The sequence below is a fragment of the Falco cherrug genome, chromosome 10, assembly GCF_023634085.1.
Source record: "Falco cherrug isolate bFalChe1 chromosome 10, bFalChe1.pri, whole genome shotgun sequence".
In the NCBI taxonomy this organism is placed as follows: Eukaryota; Metazoa; Chordata; class Aves; order Falconiformes; family Falconidae; genus Falco; species Falco cherrug.
In genome coordinates this window covers 8,538,638-8,556,635 of record NC_073706.1, presented here as the reverse complement: position 1 = coordinate 8,556,635, position 17,998 = coordinate 8,538,638, and the positions used below count along the sequence as shown (strand labels likewise).

General features: G+C 39.7%; 1 protein-coding gene across 5 annotated transcripts in view; it reads left to right on the top strand.

The window, feature by feature from the left end:
• NFATC2 (nuclear factor of activated T cells 2) overlaps positions 1–16,729 on the top strand; it is a 101,200-nt gene extending 84,471 nt beyond the window's left edge. For 4 of the 5 annotated variants that reach the window (XM_055722460.1, XM_055722455.1, XM_055722458.1 and 1 more), the window contains exon 10: positions 10,968–16,729. In XM_055722460.1, the coding sequence (XP_055578435.1) occupies positions 10,968–11,023 (56 nt within the window). In that variant the 3' untranslated portion in view covers positions 11,024–16,729. Of the gene's footprint in view, positions 1–6,480; positions 6,569–10,967 lie in introns of all 5 variants that reach the window. The other variant, XM_055722457.1, reaches the window with a different exon arrangement.
• Positions 16,730–17,998: the final 1,269 nt, after the last annotated feature.

Here is a 17,998-nt window from a genome sequence, read left to right as displayed (position 1 = left end):
AAGTCTTTGGATGATGCATATACCTTTTTCTTATTCTCTTAAACTATTTACTGTCAGACATTCCTGACCATCTTGAAGTGAGATGCAGTCAGTTACAATATCTGCTCCCCATGGTCTTTTGCACTCCTTTTTCTAGTTATAGGTGTCTCTGGTAATTAGCTCGCTCTCTCAGTTCATTATGGTCTCCAATTTATACATATACTCTGTAGTATTATGTAGTATTTTTATTATTACATTATTTTATGTTAGAAACCCCTGCAAGGATGAGAACTCCGTTGTGGCAGATGCTGTCTTGACTCCAAAGGAAAAAAAGCAGTTTCTGCCTCAAAGGACTTAATGAGTCAAAGTACAAAATAAAAGTAAACAGATGGATGTGGGCAGACGCGCAGTATCTTGTATGTGGCACCTCCTCGACATTGTTACATGTGCATTGTAACACTCTGTCAATAACCACTTAAATATTTAATGGTCTGGAGTCTTTCCAGCTAACCTGAACTGTAGCCCCAGATTTAGGCGCTCAGCTGTCCTGGACTCCCATTGCCAAGACGGGCAGAGCACTCCAGCGCTGCCTGTCGCTTTCTGTCACCTGCAGAGGCCGTTTCTGATACAAGGGCTCCTAAAACAGCCCTCGCCATTCAGTGCCTAACTCAACGCAGGGAAGAATCTGGCCCCAAACATTCATTTGCTGAAGGATGCGGAGTCATGATAGAAAAATAATCACCGCACGAAAGTGATTTCATGTGTTCCCCTGCTCAGTGGTTTTTTGCTATGAACAGTGTGCCTACTGGCTGTAGCCCTCTGTAAAATGAAGCACATAAGAAACATATGCCTTCTTTGCGCCCACTGTTCTGAAGTTGTTTGTGAAAGCAGAGTAATTGCAAGCAGAAGGTTATTTGCATGCCTGTTGCAGAGGAGAGCTTGGTTTGTCTGGCAGAATTCTTCGTAGGCCACTTGTGCATCTTCCCTGTTACCCTGGGACAGTGATTTTCTGCTGGCTCTTTTCTCCTGAGAACCAGGCTCAAAATTCAGTTCAGACACGTTTGGAGGGAAACCTGGTTTGCCGGAGAGGCCTGGGTTCTGCAAGAATCCACAAGCCCTTCAGCGGGGACGCTTACGAAGTTAAGACACAGCAGAAGATAAGATGCCAGAGAATTAGAGCCAGTAAATAGTTTTGTGGATTAATAGACATAAGTGCTAGTGCTCAGGGGAGGAAAATAGATTACATTATTGACTGTTCATCCCCTGCAAAACTGCCTAAAGGGAAGGGTAATATGGTTTGTTTCCCCTTAATTAAGTATTTGTTAAATGGTTTGTTTCCCCTCAATTAAATATTTGTTCTGGTAGTTCCTTTGTGACAGAAACAAAAAAAAAGCAGCGCCATTGCCTATTCTTGTTACTTTCAGCTAATCCTGAACATGCTGTAACTGTTCTTTGGTTCCTACCCCCCAATTATTTCCTGTAAAAAATAGCTTTCTCCCATCCATTCTCTTTTCTCTCTCTGTTTTTGAAACACTGTGCTGAATGACTCATAACGCCTCTTAGTAAATAGGTTAAGTCTAGGAGAATGATGAAACTGCAAAGTGACATGTGAATAAATAGTGCTATCGCTTGTGTGCTTTTCCTGCTGGCAGTTACTATTTCAGAGGCATTGTGGTATCTATTACCAATTTCATTAGCTTTCAAACCATGAGGTGCAAGCTACTGTAAGAAAGAGTCATCACCAGCCTCCTTTGGTTTTGCTGTTTTGAATCTAGAAGAAGTATGTCTTAATACCAAATGGCACTGCTTATCTCAGCAGTTATGCAGCAATTCGTAAGGTCCAAACCACACACACAAAAATAGATGCGAGCACAGTTCACCCTTGTGCTTTGCAGGAGCAGCAGCTGCTGCAGTGTCAGATTAAGAGTGAGAAGTGACAAAATGAAGACTCTTCTTGTGTTTCTTAAGCTTCAGTTTATCAGCCTAATAGTTCTGTATTGGTTTAGCCAACTAATGTGGTTGAAGAGAATGTACTCCATACCCTTCTGGTATAAGTTTTTGTATATTTATTTATTATGTGCATATTCTACTCAGAATATTTTTCTCGGTCTCATTGCATGTTAACTGAAACTAAATACAAACTTCATCTTTTCTCAGTAACTTGCTAACTATCAACTAGAGAGAGCCAACTTCATGACTCAAACACGTGTCCCTTCCCTTACAATTTCAGCCAAAACTATCTGGCATCAAAGTACTGCAGAATGAAAGTCATATCTAAATATATGTGAGCAGAAAGTCAGTCAGTTAAAAAAAGACTTTGTTATGGAAAGCTACTACAAACCAAATCCACGGTGGCCTGGAGTTCCTCATCACACCCAGGCTGATCTAGTTTTCCACTTTCAAGGTATCCTTCCCAAACTTGCTGCTAAGACTTGTAGAACTGCACAAAGCTCTCACATCTTGTTGCAGTCCCTTTATGTCTTATGTGTAGCAATTAAACAGACTTAAAGGGTTTATCTAATAAATAAAGTGTATTTATCATCATCTTAGCAAATTTGATAATAACAAGGGTTTTTGCTTCATATTCATATAGTTCCCGACAGTGTCAGTGTTAATATTCAGAGCCAGTCCTTTGTCAGGTAACCCATGAATGAGATTGGAAGTGCCTGGCACTGGGTGCCCCCCTGGCTGCCACCCCTGGGGTTCTGGTTCAGTATGTGCAGCGCTGTGGACCGGGCAGGAAAAAGGTTCTGAGAATGAGATTTAAAGAAACGCCCCAGTTTGATGGGGTGTCTCTTCCCGTTGTACTCATGCAGTGACTAAGATGCAACTCCTCTAAATTAAGGATTGTTTACAGCAGGGGGACTGAGCCTGCAGATGAGTTCCAGGGGCTTCCCACAGTGATATGCTGAAGCCTAACAGGGCAGGAGGGAAAGGGCACGAAATTATGCCTGAAGGTGCACTTTCCAGATTGCCAGCTGGTGCGGATTCTTCCTCCAGTGGATGCATAGGCAGGGTTTGCACCTACCTGAGAATCTTCTGATAAAACGTTAACAACCAAATGCTTAGATCCATCAACCAAACAGGAAATCACACTCTGGAGCAAAAATTGCTCTTTCTCTTGCTGTTCCAGTCAACAGGCCAGGATGAGAAAGCTCATGCATGTGCGCATGTGTGTCCTGCAAATATCACATAATCCCCTTTCCTGCCTCATGGAGAAGGTACCTAGAAAACTTAACTCATTGATTCCCACTAGTTTCAAACAGGGATCAAATGGATTAAATAACTGAAAGCACCACAAACAGCACCTGCTCAGCCTTAGAATTCTTCCATTCAGCTCACTTTAGGGCAACATTTGGTGCCTGTTTCTACAGGAGTATGTCGTTTGTAAGCAATATAGTTCTCCCATATATTGCTTGCACTTTGGATTTCAGTCGTTTTGCTACTGGTCTCAATAAACTGGTCTTCCAGGGAATTAAACAACCAGTTAACACCCATTTCTTTTCTTAACTGATTAACTATGTGAAAGTCCTCTGGCCATGGAAGTGTAAGGATTTTTTACTAATCACTTACAGGTTCAGGTGCAACTTATTACTGATTTACAAGATTGTAACCATTTGTGTAACAAGCTGAAGTGAAGCGTGGCAAAATAGGACAGGCACTCAACAGCTCTGTGCATGGCAGGTAGTACTGGGAGAGCAGCACAGGTTTCGCATTATCTCCACTGCTGCAAAATGCTTTGTTTTCTTTCTTCTGTAAGTGGTCACTTGTATCACTGAGGAGAGCTTGGCTGGAAGGAACTGCAGTAACAATTTCTGTCTGAGGATAATGCATGAATAAACAAAAGCAAAGGCTTCTTTGTCTAAAAGAAAATACTCAAGCTACCAACTGGCTGGGGACACCAGTCCCAGACTTCCCACACACTCAGTGGAAAGAGCATCTGTGCAGCTTGTCACAAGTGGTACCGCAGAGTCTCCCAGGACAAAGCATCCCCAGGGCTGATGGATGCTCCTTAGTCTCCTGACTTTAGATGTTCAGCAAAGTCAGAACAGGTCACTGTCTTCAGAGTGGTCTCTGTTACCTATGTTGGCTCAATTTTCTAATAGAAATACTTAGGACATAATTTTTAGAGGTACTGGGCACTCCAACATTGTCTGACATATATAGGTTTAAAGGTTTTAGCTTGGTAACTTAAATTGTTGCCTACTAGGATTTTGAGTTCCTAAGTGAGCTCAGCACCTCATGCCTTTGGTAGTTTGAGATCTAAACTACCTAAAGGACTTTAAAACATCCCTATAAGGACTTTTGAAAATGACTGCTCTCTACTACATCCACACTCTTAGTATAGGCTCATTCTTTGCAGGCCATCATCGTTTCAGGGTTTTTTCTTTTAGCGTGGCATGCATTGTTGAGGTTCCCTGGATGTGACCTTCGCAGTCTTTCTGCATTTTTCAGACCAAAGCAAACCTGTAATAAATCTGGTCCTGCAGGGATAATTGGACTTGGCCAGGGCCATATGGCAAGATGATGTTATAGCAGAGGCCCAGCCTCTGGAATCCCACTATCCAGTCGTCTTCTCTAACTACTAGGTCATGCTTTTTCCTGCAAAAAAACGCAGTTGTTTTGTAGTGGTAGGCTGTTGATCTTTTCTGCAAGCACACTGACAATAATGAAAGTACTTAGAAAATCCTTAACGTTTCTGGGGTAGTGTCACAGGCGATTTGTGTTTTGAGTATTCCCTTCTTGATAGTTTTGATGTATAGTGCTTTGAGGACATGGATTTTTTTTTTTTTTTTTAGCAGAAATGCTATCTTTATTTTCTGCTCTTTTCTTACAGGCACACCCAGCTTCCTGTTAAAGATTTTGGGTAGGATAGTACCACAGATACTGATTGTTTTATTTTTGCACCTCACTCTGGAGCTATATTGAAATATAAGGGAAGGATATTTAAATGTCTTGAATGAAATCCAGATTCTGTGAATCACAAGTTTAGATACTGATTTCAATTGGGACACACTTTAGCCAAGAATATGCATCTTATTTAAATTCTGTTTTCCATCAGATATCTATATTATGATGTTAAATTCATGGAAAGATGCCGATGGGTTTTGGGTCTATTGAAACTACTATAGCAAAAATGCATCATGGGACTTGAATTGTCACCTAGTTGGAGATCAGTGACTTCTTCCAAGAGTTTGCTTAACTAATGGAGATGACCTGGTTGCTGTTGGGCTGCATGGTGTTGAAGAGGTTTATAGTTTACCCAGGCTACGTGGATTACAAGCAGGACAAGGAAGAAAAGTTGCAGGGTGCATCTATTTGCATTATTTCAATAAGGAGGAGTAAAATCTTTTTTGGGTATGTAATTAAAGTAAGGCTTTACAGCTAAGAACCTCTTAGTAGTTATACATCCCCATTTTCCAGAAAAAAAGCCTTTCATTGCTGTTGATTTATAAAACAACCCCCTACCACACACACACAGTATTTTTCCCCAGCACAGTTTGTTGGGTTTGGGCTCCTTCTGCCTGATACACCTACGTTTGTATTTACTAGTCAATTAGTTGCTCTGCTTGCATGTGCAAAAGCTGATTTTCCAGGATGCAGAATATAAAATAGGCTGTGTACTGAGTGGTAGGTTCCAGTGTATGATACGTGGCTGCACAATCTCTGGGAGCCAAGTAAAATATTTCTTTTCTATATATAGTCACCTGAAGTCCAGCAGCAAAGACACTTCTGAATCTTGTGCTTAAAACTAACTTAGTTTTTAAGAAGCACTTTTTCCTTCTTAATATTGTAGTTACTTTTTAAAATTTCCATATGGTTTTGCAGAAGTGCCAAATGCTTTCACGGTGAATTCAAAAGAAATCTAAAAAGACAGAAAGAAAATGAAACAGCATTTTAAATATTGCCATTTTATGAGAAAAAAATGTCATCCTTTTGTGTTTGAAGCAAAGACTGTAACTTTCACACTTTCTTTGCACATACCTTTCCTGTTCTTTACAATTAAGGCGAAGTCTAATTTACATGGCCACTGTGGTTAGATCTCTTATTTAAAAGGGACTGACTTTTAGTCTGGCATAAATGTGTCATGTTTTATTTGGGCCACTAAGATGATAATATAACTGCATTTTGCAAAAGGCAGTGACTAGTCTTTGACCTGACTTACAAGATGCATGGACCTCCTGTGACTCTGAAGTCTCAGATCAAATTATCAGCATTTCGCATGTTTTGTGATCAATTTAGGAGTGTTATTTTTTGTGTACTTATTTTTAGATAACATCAGTTGAGGAAAGAGGGGGAAAAGTAAATCTAGTGCTGGATCTGAGCAAACAGAAAGGTCAGCGGTTAAGTTCTGCCTTATGTATTGTATATGCTGAAATGTCCTTTTAATAAATTAAATCAGAAAATGAAAGAGTAGCTGAAAACTGTAACATTTGGCCTTGCAATATAGGTCAAAGGTTACCTTTTTTTCTCAAAAATGGTTTTGCAAATCTTTTTCAGAGCTGATAGATACACACCTTAGCTGGATACAAAACATTATATGAAAAAGAATGACTGTGATCTTTGATCCAAGCAATCAAAAAGAAAGGTAATTGGTATTTTTCTGCCTTTTCTCCAGCTGTGTGTTTCTCTTAACCTTTATTTATTTTTTTTTTCAATTAAAAAGTCATGCCCCTTTTTATTTGGCTTAAAGGGTTTAAAATCTTATTTGATTTAATTTTTTCATTCTTTTTCTTCCCCATTTGTGTACCACAGAGCTGTCCTGAAGTAGCTGGGGGCTGGTGGGCAGGGAAGGAGAGATGGGGTTGTGCATGCTGGGCTAAAGCATCCTGACGTTCCCAGGCAGCAGCTAGAACCACGTTAAGACCATGGTTTGCCTGGTCACGTTTTGAGGGCACACTAAAAATTCAGGGTTCAACTTTCCTCCCCAGTCCCTGTTGTGCCATTAGTTCCTCCCTGCATGTCTCGTGTTTGCTCTGCATGTAAAAACATTTCTTGGCTGCATCAGCAGAGCAAACATGGAATATTGCAGGATCCCTGCCCGGTGCAGGGAGGAGCCCGCTGGAGCTGAGCTTTGCCTCCTCTGACAAGACCCCTCAGCCTTGCAGGATCCCCAAAGGGCACAAGACCCCAGTCACTGCCATGGGTATAGTGCTGTGACAACATTGACTTCACTGGTGTTATTCCAGATACATATGTGGAATAACACTAGTAAAGTTGTTACTCCAGTGCATGTGTGTGTATGTGTGTGCACGCATGCATATGAGTGTATGTGCACGTATATAATCAATAACAAAGAGCCTGACTCATTGCCAGCTAAAATTGGAGACTGTTTTCTGTCTCTGGACTACTAGTTGGAGCTCGGTATTTAATACAACCCACTATCATCCCACAAGTGAATATACTCCAGATTTCTATCTGAGAGGATGTGAATTAGAGTCTTAAATGTCTTTGAGGACTGGAGCCTGAGAGACTGACTCTAACCCATCAAAGCCGAGTGATTAGAGGAACACAGAGATTCTCCCATGATTTCAACCAGCCTCTTGCATTCAGCTAACTTGGGAATCCCCAAGCACTGGGGCAGTTGTAATACTATGACAGCAGTATCTAACAGAGATACGCTGAAGGGATTCAGGCCTAACTAGGCATTTCCTTGGTCCGGATAGCTGACGTCAGCTGTAATTTCAATATCCTTTTCTATGATTTAATCTTTCATTATCTTTGTGTATGGCCTTATGGCCCCATTTAATCATTTTGCTCTCATTAAATGGATCAATAGCAGTGTGCTCTAGAGCTGCTGCATGCTAGGCACCTTAAATAACAATGTTTTGATTTATTAATCACATCATCTCCATTTCCTCTGGGCTAGAAATGAGCAAATAATGAGAACTGATGCTTGAGATACATTTTAACCATGCTACCAAAAAAAGACAGGTGGGAGTTCAGAACAGCAAGTTCAGCGCATGATCTCGGCTTCTTCTAAAGTTTAGGTATCTCTCAGTTTGCTGATTTTGTTCAACCTACTATTGAAACCCAGATCACTGAGATTACACCCGGATCTGGATCTATGTGCTCCCAAATCTGGAGCAGATCACGAAAGGTGTGTGATTTCACTAGACTTAGTCCGGAGGTGACTCTGACCTGAGAGAGAGATGCTTGCCTTGGAATCTATTCCTGTTACATTTACATATTCATTAGATTTAGGGGCTCTGGTTGTAGATGAGGGCTTTTTGTGCTGGGACAATCATTGACTTACACATCTTGCCCTTAGAGCTGCCAGACTAATGTTGCCCAGCTTAAACTGCACCTAACTTCCCTCACCATTTGAATTTAGGTGAAATTCAGGGTGGCTACAGGCCAACTGATGAGAGGGAGCTCTCTTGTCATCCAGAGGTTTACAACAAAAACCCCATTTGCCACCCATAAGAGCTGGCACAGAGAAAGCCCAGCTCTCTGAGCACAGTCCTGCAGCCCGTCTATAGGGTTAATGTTTCATACTGTTCCCCCCGCAACTTTTAAGGCTTGGCAGGTTGTAATGCCCCTGTAACTTCAGCCCACAAACCCTACTGCTGACCTCCCATGCAACACATAAGGAGGGAAAGTGAAGTTTGCGGCTGAGTAAGCTTTTTACCACGCCGTCCAAGCTGCCTGGGGCTGGCGAGCAGAGGGCCTGCGCTGGCTCCTGCTCTGCTGGTGCTGTGCAACAGGTTCCACTTTGCTTAAAGCTCAGGCAGGGAAACAGAACCAGAACTGGACCCCTCAAAAGACTGTCGGTTTAGTAAACTCCATTTAATTATCTTCTCATTTTTCACTTTATATTTAACCCTTCCTAAATGAAGGTGACGGTTGGCTCGGATATTTCCATGAGTGGTGGCTGTATTAAATGAAAGGAAACTCGTGCACAGTATTTTTTGGTACACTGGCTGCTAAAACAAACGTGTTGATAAATAAAGCGGCCCTCAGTCTCAGCCCACTTGTTTTTAGAAAGGAAATGACCCTGTAAGAGTGGGTGCCCACTTCTTTTACCTCACTGCTATTTTTAGCTGAGGCTGTGAAAAATTTCCATTGAAGACCTGCTCCTCTCATTTCCTGGGTAGAGCAAACAGGAAGCTCTTAGCTGAGCTGAAGGAGGTTTTTTTTTGCCTGAAAGTGGACCAACCTCACCTCCCACTGGTTGTTTGCTTACACTGCAGAGCAGCAACACATTAAAAACGCCACATGTGCTTTATTTGCAAGAACTAGCCCAAAAGGCTGGTAGAAGCCAGCTGGTGATGGTGGCAAGTAGAAAGTTGGGCAGCAGGAGAGGACAGGAGTTCTGCTGTCAGTGGTGCTTTTTTGCCTCTGTCCTCTCCAAGAGGCACCAGTCTGGTTGAAATCAGGCATTCCCTGTCTGGAATTAGAAAGAGTTAAACTCTGGGCTGTCAGTGGTGGGATTTTTGAGCACGGAGGGATGGAAACTGTCCCTTCAGGAGATTTCACTGTACGCGGACATGCAGAGGGCTGCCTCCCTGCTCCTCCCGTCAAGCACCTGTGCCACGCTCTGTGTGAATACTAAGTTCTTGAGAAGTATATCCCACCACAACAGACATCCGTACAGTAATAAGGTGGAGCTTTGCACAGAACATAGATTTTACTTTCTCAAAGATAAATTCCATTGCACATAGAGTGGAGGGAGATTTCAAACTACTAGTTGTAACTATTGAACACTAATACATGTGTTCCCCTTCCCAGAAGCAATAAGAGATTGGGCATCAGCTTTTTTAATTGTGGGAAGTGGTGAAACACCATGCTAATTATTTTTTTTTTCATATTTATCATATTTCGTGTTAGAAATGGGCCTAAATATGGAGAAGTCTTACAGCTGCATGCTTGAGGATTAATCAGTCTTGGATGAGGGTCATCTTCGGTTTCAGTTAGTCCTTGTCTTAGCCCTTAAATGTCAACAGGGAGAAATCATTTAGATCTGGGGTCTGAAACCTTAGAAAATTTGGTCTTCTGGTTTTAAGGCAAATTTGTAAAGTAGACAGACTGTTTCAAAACTGTGGACCCCCTTGGTGAATATAGTGCCAAGGACCTGCATGTGAAATGGAGCCCCAAAACAGGCAGTTTTGGAGTTCTGCACCAAAACGCTCATGTTTTAGGTCTCTCCTAATGAAAGTGCAGCCTTTACAGAATTGTTGTTCCAGGAGACAGCAAAGGGTGCTTTAGGCAAATAACTGTGAAAGGCAGACAGGAGAGAATGGCTGTTGTATGTAACATGTAATATTGTTTTGGTTTTTTGAACAGAGATCAAAATTCTTCAGTGTCGTCTCTTGAGCTTTATTAACAGGCCTGTCCCAGCCTCTCAGGGTATCATAGCGGTGCATGGAAGTTGGCTTATGCTACGATCTACAAACAAACTAGGATAAAAATTAGAGCAAATAGAGTCTACAGCAAGATTTAAAAAACAAAACAAAACAAAAAAACCCCAACACAGCAACAAACCAAACACAAAACAGTCAACACTTTTTCACCTGAATTACAATCTCTGTGTTTTCAGCACTGTCCACTGTATTTTCTCCAAACCTGACCTTTTTCTTTTCAAAATACTCTTATTTCAGCCTAATGAAAATGTTAAAATGCTTAGATATGTACAGATTTTTCTTTTTTACCTCGGGTGAAGGAAGTGTCTGTGAAAGAGGGAAGGTGTTGTGTATGTAAAGGATGTGGCATGTACTGGACACATGGTACACTCTCAGTTGTGTTTTTACGGTACTTAAAGCACGCTGAACACAGTGTAAACCACCTCTCTCCGCTTCTTCCCCCTTGCCTTCAAAAAACGTGTAATCTGGGTCAATAGGACTTAAAGTCTTAGGTTTTAATAATATTGTGTTACCAATACAGAGGGGATTTTTTTCAGCTTAACAGCAAACTGCTCAAGGATTGCTTTTACTTCTTGTGATTTTGAAAGTGCTCTAACATTTCTTCCTCTTTCTTTTATTTCACAGTTAATGAAATTATCAGGAAGGAATTTTCTGGACTCCCTGCCAGAAATCAGACATAGAAGAGATTTGTGAGACAACTTTTACTGAATCCTTCCATAACTGACCTCTTAGATCCTTCCAATGCCCCTGCAACCTCCTGCTTCCTTAACTGTTCATCTCAAGGCACCAATTCAATGCAAGGAACAATGTATTGGCATCAAGCTGACAGCCTTGACTAAGCAACTTGCCACCTCTCTCTGTAAACATCAAGAAGGACACCCTTCCTTTCGTCCAAAGATCGTATTGTTCTCATGTAACAGAGCATCTGTCTGAGGAAACTCTTCAAGCCTGCTGCAAAATATCTATCTATGTATCGATCTATCTTAGTAATAAGGGAGAAGTGATAGGTCACTCCTGAACACTGCACAAAGCAAAGGAGGTTATATATTAGTGCTTATTTGGGTGGGGTGGGAAACGGGGGAAGAAAGAGTAATATATTCCATAAAAGAAAAATGACATTTTGTGGTTCACTAACAATGACTTGCCCTCAGGTCTCTTAAGCCCTTCTGAGAAATTTTGAAGTTGTAGGAAACTGAGGCAACCCAAGCTTGCTTGGCCTTTAACCGACCTGGGATCAAAAGCCACTTTTTTCTGACTGAGCACTGTGATCAGTATTTCAAACAGTAGATGTCAGCTGAATTCAGGAGCTTTCTTCATTTTTCTTGTCCAAGTGGGTAGGAATTGAAGGAGAGGGATGCTCACAGATAACCAGTGAAAAGAGAAATTCAGCAGTTGTAACGCCTGTCCCAGGGTAAAATAAACCCAGATAAAACAGAAATTAATATATAGGAGTCACAGTAAATCCAAAGATTTTATGATTGATCCTTGTTAATATTTAGGCAGTGTATGAACACATTTTAGTTATTTTCTCTCTAAGAAATTGTTGCTGTTTCTTGTCGTATAGAACCTGCTGTTGGCTCATAACTTGACTCATTTAGCAGCTGTAATATTTAACCACACAAGCTGCAGAAGAAAATAATTGCATCTTACAGAAGCCATATGTTCCAGAAAAAGTATACGCTTATTTATATTCACCTTGTCTCTTTAGCTTTGCAAAGCTACGAGCAATTTCTGGAAAGGTTAAATTTCCATGTGAGTTAGTATGTTTGTATGTTTTGCTTCATGTGTTAGAATATACTGTACTGACACATGCTTATCATGATAAAAGATAACCGCTGCCATCTGCAGTTGTACGGCTAGCAAGTTTATAACATTTTGGTGTGTCATTGCTCCCACAGTGTGATAAAAAGGCATCGTGAATGGATAATCAATGTACAGGAAAGGATATCCATAACATGGTAGTAAATACATAGTAATATTTCCTAATTTTGTAAATGAGGAACGCTGATACTTTTAAGAGTGCAGAGCCTGAGCTCTGTTCTAGAAAAAAAAAGTGAAACTATGCTGTTTTCAGTTGTTTCACAGTAAACTTTGCTGAATACCTACGTGTCCACATGCTTACAGCAGGAATTAGGTTATATGAATACAGCAGACCAGCAGAGCGGCTGCATAACTGGTTCCCCAATATTGCAAGAAAGATCTTGCACAAACCCTGCAGAGTATGTGCTCGTTTCAACAGAAAACATTTCAGGAGCATTGAGAAAAATACATTTTCTGCCGCTAAAAGTTGGTGCTTAAGTTCTGCAAGGTCATCTGTCAGTTTTAGAGTGGGAGACAGAAGCATTAGACTCCCCAGAACACCTGACCTGACCGCCTGTTACCAGCAGAGGTGAAAATGGCCAGGTTTATTGCTGACTTTTACGGAAACAAAACTGAAGCTCAGACTAGCTGAAATGACTTCTGCACAGGGGAATTATTGATTGTTAAACAGCACTCATACAGTACTTTGACTGGCTCACATGCCTCAAATAAGCTATTTTGGACTGTTTTAAAACTGCCACTTCACCAGAATCTGACATATACTATGGATTTTTAATGCAGTCTGGTGTTTTGCATCACTTTGAGCAATTCCTCAGGCCAAAAGTTGCCTGTCAGAAGTTCTTTGCTGCATCTGAGTAAAAGAACAGACCGAATGTGTCTGCCGGTTTCACAGAATTCATGCTTGGAAGTATCAAAAATGAACATCTAGTTTTCTCTGAATGAAACCTGTGACATATAGGAGAAGTTTAAAAAAACCCCATTCACATAAAACCCCAAATAACTGACAAGCTTTTCTCTTACTGGATTTTAAATAGATTATCAAAGAAGAACATGAACGTCTTTTCAAATCTGTAGATGCACTGATGTAATCTAAAAATATTGCTGCTTATTAAGTGATTGTCGATAGCAACTGCTTGTCAATAGTCCTCTGTATACAGATAAGTGGCTGATCTTGAAGTCAGATAACCACACACCAAATCCACTCACAGTCCTCCTGCAATGTGCAATTGCAATATGCATGTTCGTGATGTGGACTCATGTTTATTTTTAATTTTTGCCACTATCCCCCACTGATCATTTAAGCATCTTTCTCCCCTTTTTACTATAAGGCATAATAAATGTGCATAGCAGACAAGAAAAATGTGGACTTATAGCAAAGGCTTTTCAGCATTCAAAGGGACCCAGGCAGGGAAGCTCCTGAGCCCCTGGAACACTCCAGCAAAGCTACTTTGCAGGATGCACCCATGAAACATGCGCTCTTTAACCAAAAGACAAAATTTCCACTGCTCTTTTGTGTCCCTTTGGGCACTTTGCTGTAGAGAGGGGGAGAGGGTTATTTTATTTTTTTTAAAATGTGCTACAAGTGCTTTACTTGTGCTTGCATTAGCTGTATTTCTTCCTCATTTTTAATGCATAGGTATTAATCTGTATGTGTGTTTGTGTAGGTGCATATACATGCATATTTTTATAATATAACCATATATACCTATATGGCTATATTATATAAATATGATGATATACGAACACACACAACCCCATTACAAACTTGAGTCACGATCCTATAACTGGCTCCAGTCAGCCAGCTGTCTGCAGGCACATGAAGCCAGCTACTGGATCGAGGGGGTCATAAGATGTATATAATATAGACTACATTTTAGTGGTTTTATTTACAGCTACATGAGGTCAGGCTGTGCTACTCTATTTGCTTTTACATGCAACTGTTAGTCAAATAATACAGCTTTAACCAACTTTATATTTATTTCTGGAGAAAAGGAGTATCCTCAGACATAGCGTTATGCATTGCTGTCTCTTTTTAAAAAGAAAACCAGTATGTTAAAATTATATAGCTAGGCTGAAGAACTTCAAAATATACAGTACTAAATTATTTCCTGTTCTTGCTGAGCAGTGTTTTTCCAGTATTAATATTTTGTTACTTAGTACAACTTATTTGCGCTCTTTCTGTAGAAGCATTAGCTTAACCTTGGAAGAGTTAATACCATTTTGTGAGTAATTTGTTCTCACTTTATCTGGAAGATAGCCATATTTGCACATGAGGAAATACTGTCTTTCCTCAGTTATCTGAATGTTTCACCACAGTGCCTTCCTGCCATTGTACCAAAGGCCTCCAAATATATTGTCTAGAGGGTGAACAACTCTAATGCATTTTTCCATCAAAGTTATACCATGCAAAGTACATGGGGCTCGTTGGAACTCAAAAGTTCATCTCTTTCTTTTTTTGTGTGTGTGTGTGCATTTTTTTAACTTCCATTTTTCCGTCCAAGCTTTGGCTGCAAATACAGGATGAGCTTCTATAAACTTCTGCATCAAATATATGAATACGTAGAATAAAATCATCATTCATGATATGTAAACAGTCTGAGAGTGGAATGGGAGTGGACAGATATCAGGATGACTTTTTTTTTGTCAGTTATGAGCGTTGGAAGTACAGTTTGGCAGGAGAGTAATTGCTCATGAAGATACTTGCAATGAAGTATGAAGTCCCGTTTTTGTTTTTCTCCATGAGAATGAGCAAAATGTAAGATCTGAACAACAGTGATGGAACGAAGTGTCTAATGTATGTGTTTTTATTGGTAGAAAGAATGTAGAAGAGCCATGGTTTTTGCACTTGCTTTATTTGTATCCATGTAAATATGTATCACTTCCATTCTTCTTGTAGGAATACAGCATTTTCTGAATGTAGAATATTTCCAAAACCAGCACTATGTTATTCTCTATTGTATAAAATACTGCTGCTTAATAACGTATCTAAAACAGTTCTCAGATTAGCTAGCATGTTTTTAAAAGTATATTTTGTAATCCATATCTTTACAAAAAAGTGTCTATGCTTTTTGTCTGACCAAATATGCAACACCTTTTGGATTAAGGATAGTATTTATAAAGGATCAATTTTCATTTTCTAAGTGTATTAATTTTCTATGCAATTGTTGTTGAATTGTTATTGTTCTAAAAAGAAATATTTGATAAATTTTCCAAAGACTTCAAAGACAGCTTTAAATGCTTCAGAAATATGTTTCTAAATATTTCAATCTGACTTTTCCCACTGCATTTCTTTCCAAATTGCTACTTAATAAGGAACAGTTATCTGCCAGATGGGATTCAAGAAAATTACTCTCTTAATTTCAAATTGTAAGTTGATTCAGATCTTCATAAATTTTGCACCACTTAAAATCATCAGATGTTCCAGTTTATCTGCTATTCTAAGTGTTTGTTATTTATATTATGTATTCCTGTGCAATAGGAAGAGACACCAATGTTGGATTTAGACTGGGTGAATTCCAAATTCTCCAGAAATCAACTGTTTTCCTCATCGTTTACATTGCAGTGTTTTCTTACCTGTAAATGTAAGGCATCTATTTGCCATCACACCTGGAAAGTTATAATTCTTTATTCATCTCAGTTCAGAAGGAGTAATCCACTTCTTTGAATGTTTGACATAAGATTGACATCTGTCTTTAATGTCTGCTACTTTATAACTGCAGTGGGTGACAGCTGGTAGCTATTTGCTCAACTACCAGCCAGTATCTAATCTATTACAGTCTGTTAAAGATTTGTTTAGCCATTTTCATTGTTCCTGGGGTACAAAAAAATATATATAATATTGGTACCCAACTCACATTGCAATAAATTTCAAATGAAGGTGCTGGTACTGTGTAAGATCGTATAGGCTGCAGATGAGTGGTTATCTGGGAAAAGCTAGTAATTTGAGGTTTATTTCAATAACTCTCAGAAAATAGCAAAATCGGGTAGAAAGTTCTAGAATGACTGACTCACAAAAATGAGTAATGATTTATGTGTCTGTAATAGCCCAGAAATCCATGGATGTGGTGTTGGAATAATCAGTTATTCCAGGATTAAACTGTCTTTATTTTCCTGATGCTGATCAGTACCTTACTACACAAGTAGTGTGGTGAGACCTGGCAACAGAGAATCAAGCTACAGTTCTGTCTTAATAATGGTGGCCTAATCGGGACTTACATATTTGTGTGTACATGTGTGTATGATTATGTGTAATTATGAAGTGATCCCCTCCTCACAGAAGTCCAAGCCTCCTTGCTGAAGTTCTACCCTTTATGTTCAGGTAAAACCATATGTTAATAAATATGAGCGAGCAATTGTCGCTGAAATCATCCTGGCAGATGTCTTTTTAATCAAGCTGTTCATTCAGAAACCTAACTTTAAGAATCGGAAAAGGTTTTATACCATTCACATTCCTACAACAACAATGTTAACCTCCAATGTAATGATTTTTTGCTATCTGTAAAATATTTTTATATATTGCCTGTACTATGGTAGTTTAGCAATAAATGAAAGGATATCATCTGCTGCATGAGTGTTTGGTCTATTCTTAAATACCTTTATCACCTTTGATAAACTAATATAGTCATCTTGTCCTCATTCCTCATCGCCCTCCTAAATACTCACAAGAGGGGTGTGCATAAGGATTTCGGAGCATGGAGCACCACTTTGTTAATGAGATGCCCAGTACCCCTTTGCATCGAGAGCCCATTCCATTTCTGTAGATGAGATAGACTGATACATGCAGTGACAGTTTTATGAACTTCTTCACTTTCTCTTACTATGTTCCCTCATCGAATTTTCTATTCCCGCCAGCACCACCCAAATAAAAAGCACTAAACCATCCGCATCAACAGGTACTCCAGAGTTTTGACCTGGCTTAATTAGTAGCATTAATTTCTATCTGTGCAAATGTCCTTCTGTATCAATATATGCTTTTTGGAGACTGGGTGTGGACTCCATTTAATTTTTGTTCATCTAAAGCTTAATTCTGCATTTCTCTACTGGAGACACAAACAGATACATTTTCATACTGCTGTGCTGGAAGAAAGCCCAGAGCCCATTATGTCTCAGTAAGAGTCGAGTTTATATAGCATACAATTAAAGACATTTACCTTAACAGAATCAATATTATCCTTTGCATTTAAAAACACAGAATTAAAACCATACTTGATGCATGTTGGACACAGAGCAAGGGCTTTGCTTTGCTTTGCTTATTCACAAAAGCCTCAGAGCAAGCACCATGTGGAAGTTCTTAACTCCCAGTACACTGTACAAAGGCTGGGAAGCTCATAAACCAGACAGGCTTCGCCAACAAAGAAGCTGTTACTGGCTAGGAGAGAACATTTTATGATGAGCAAATATATGGCACACAGGAATTTAGCTTTATTCAGCCACAGGAAAATTTAAGTAACTTAACCTGGAAATTCCACAGCTAAGGGCTGAGAACTTGAGCACCTGACTTGATACTCTGGCTTTAATTTATGTCTTGGGTCCAAATGAAAAGACTACAACAGCACCCCAGTTCCCCAACCCAGGAAATTTCCTGGATTTTGTAGACTTAACTGACTACTTTATATCTCTTCAACACAGCTGGCCTTTTTTCCCAGTTTTACTTTTCATGGTAGCAGCAAGGAAGAAAAAATTCGTGTTTCTAATGAACATCTGGGTTTCGTGTGAGAACTCGCTTGCTCGCGTGCTCCATTGTGTAAATACGCGATTTACAAGTTTGGTTGGTTTTTTTTTTTATTATTTATTTAAGTACAAAAGTAATTTACTTAAATTAAGAAGCTGCATTT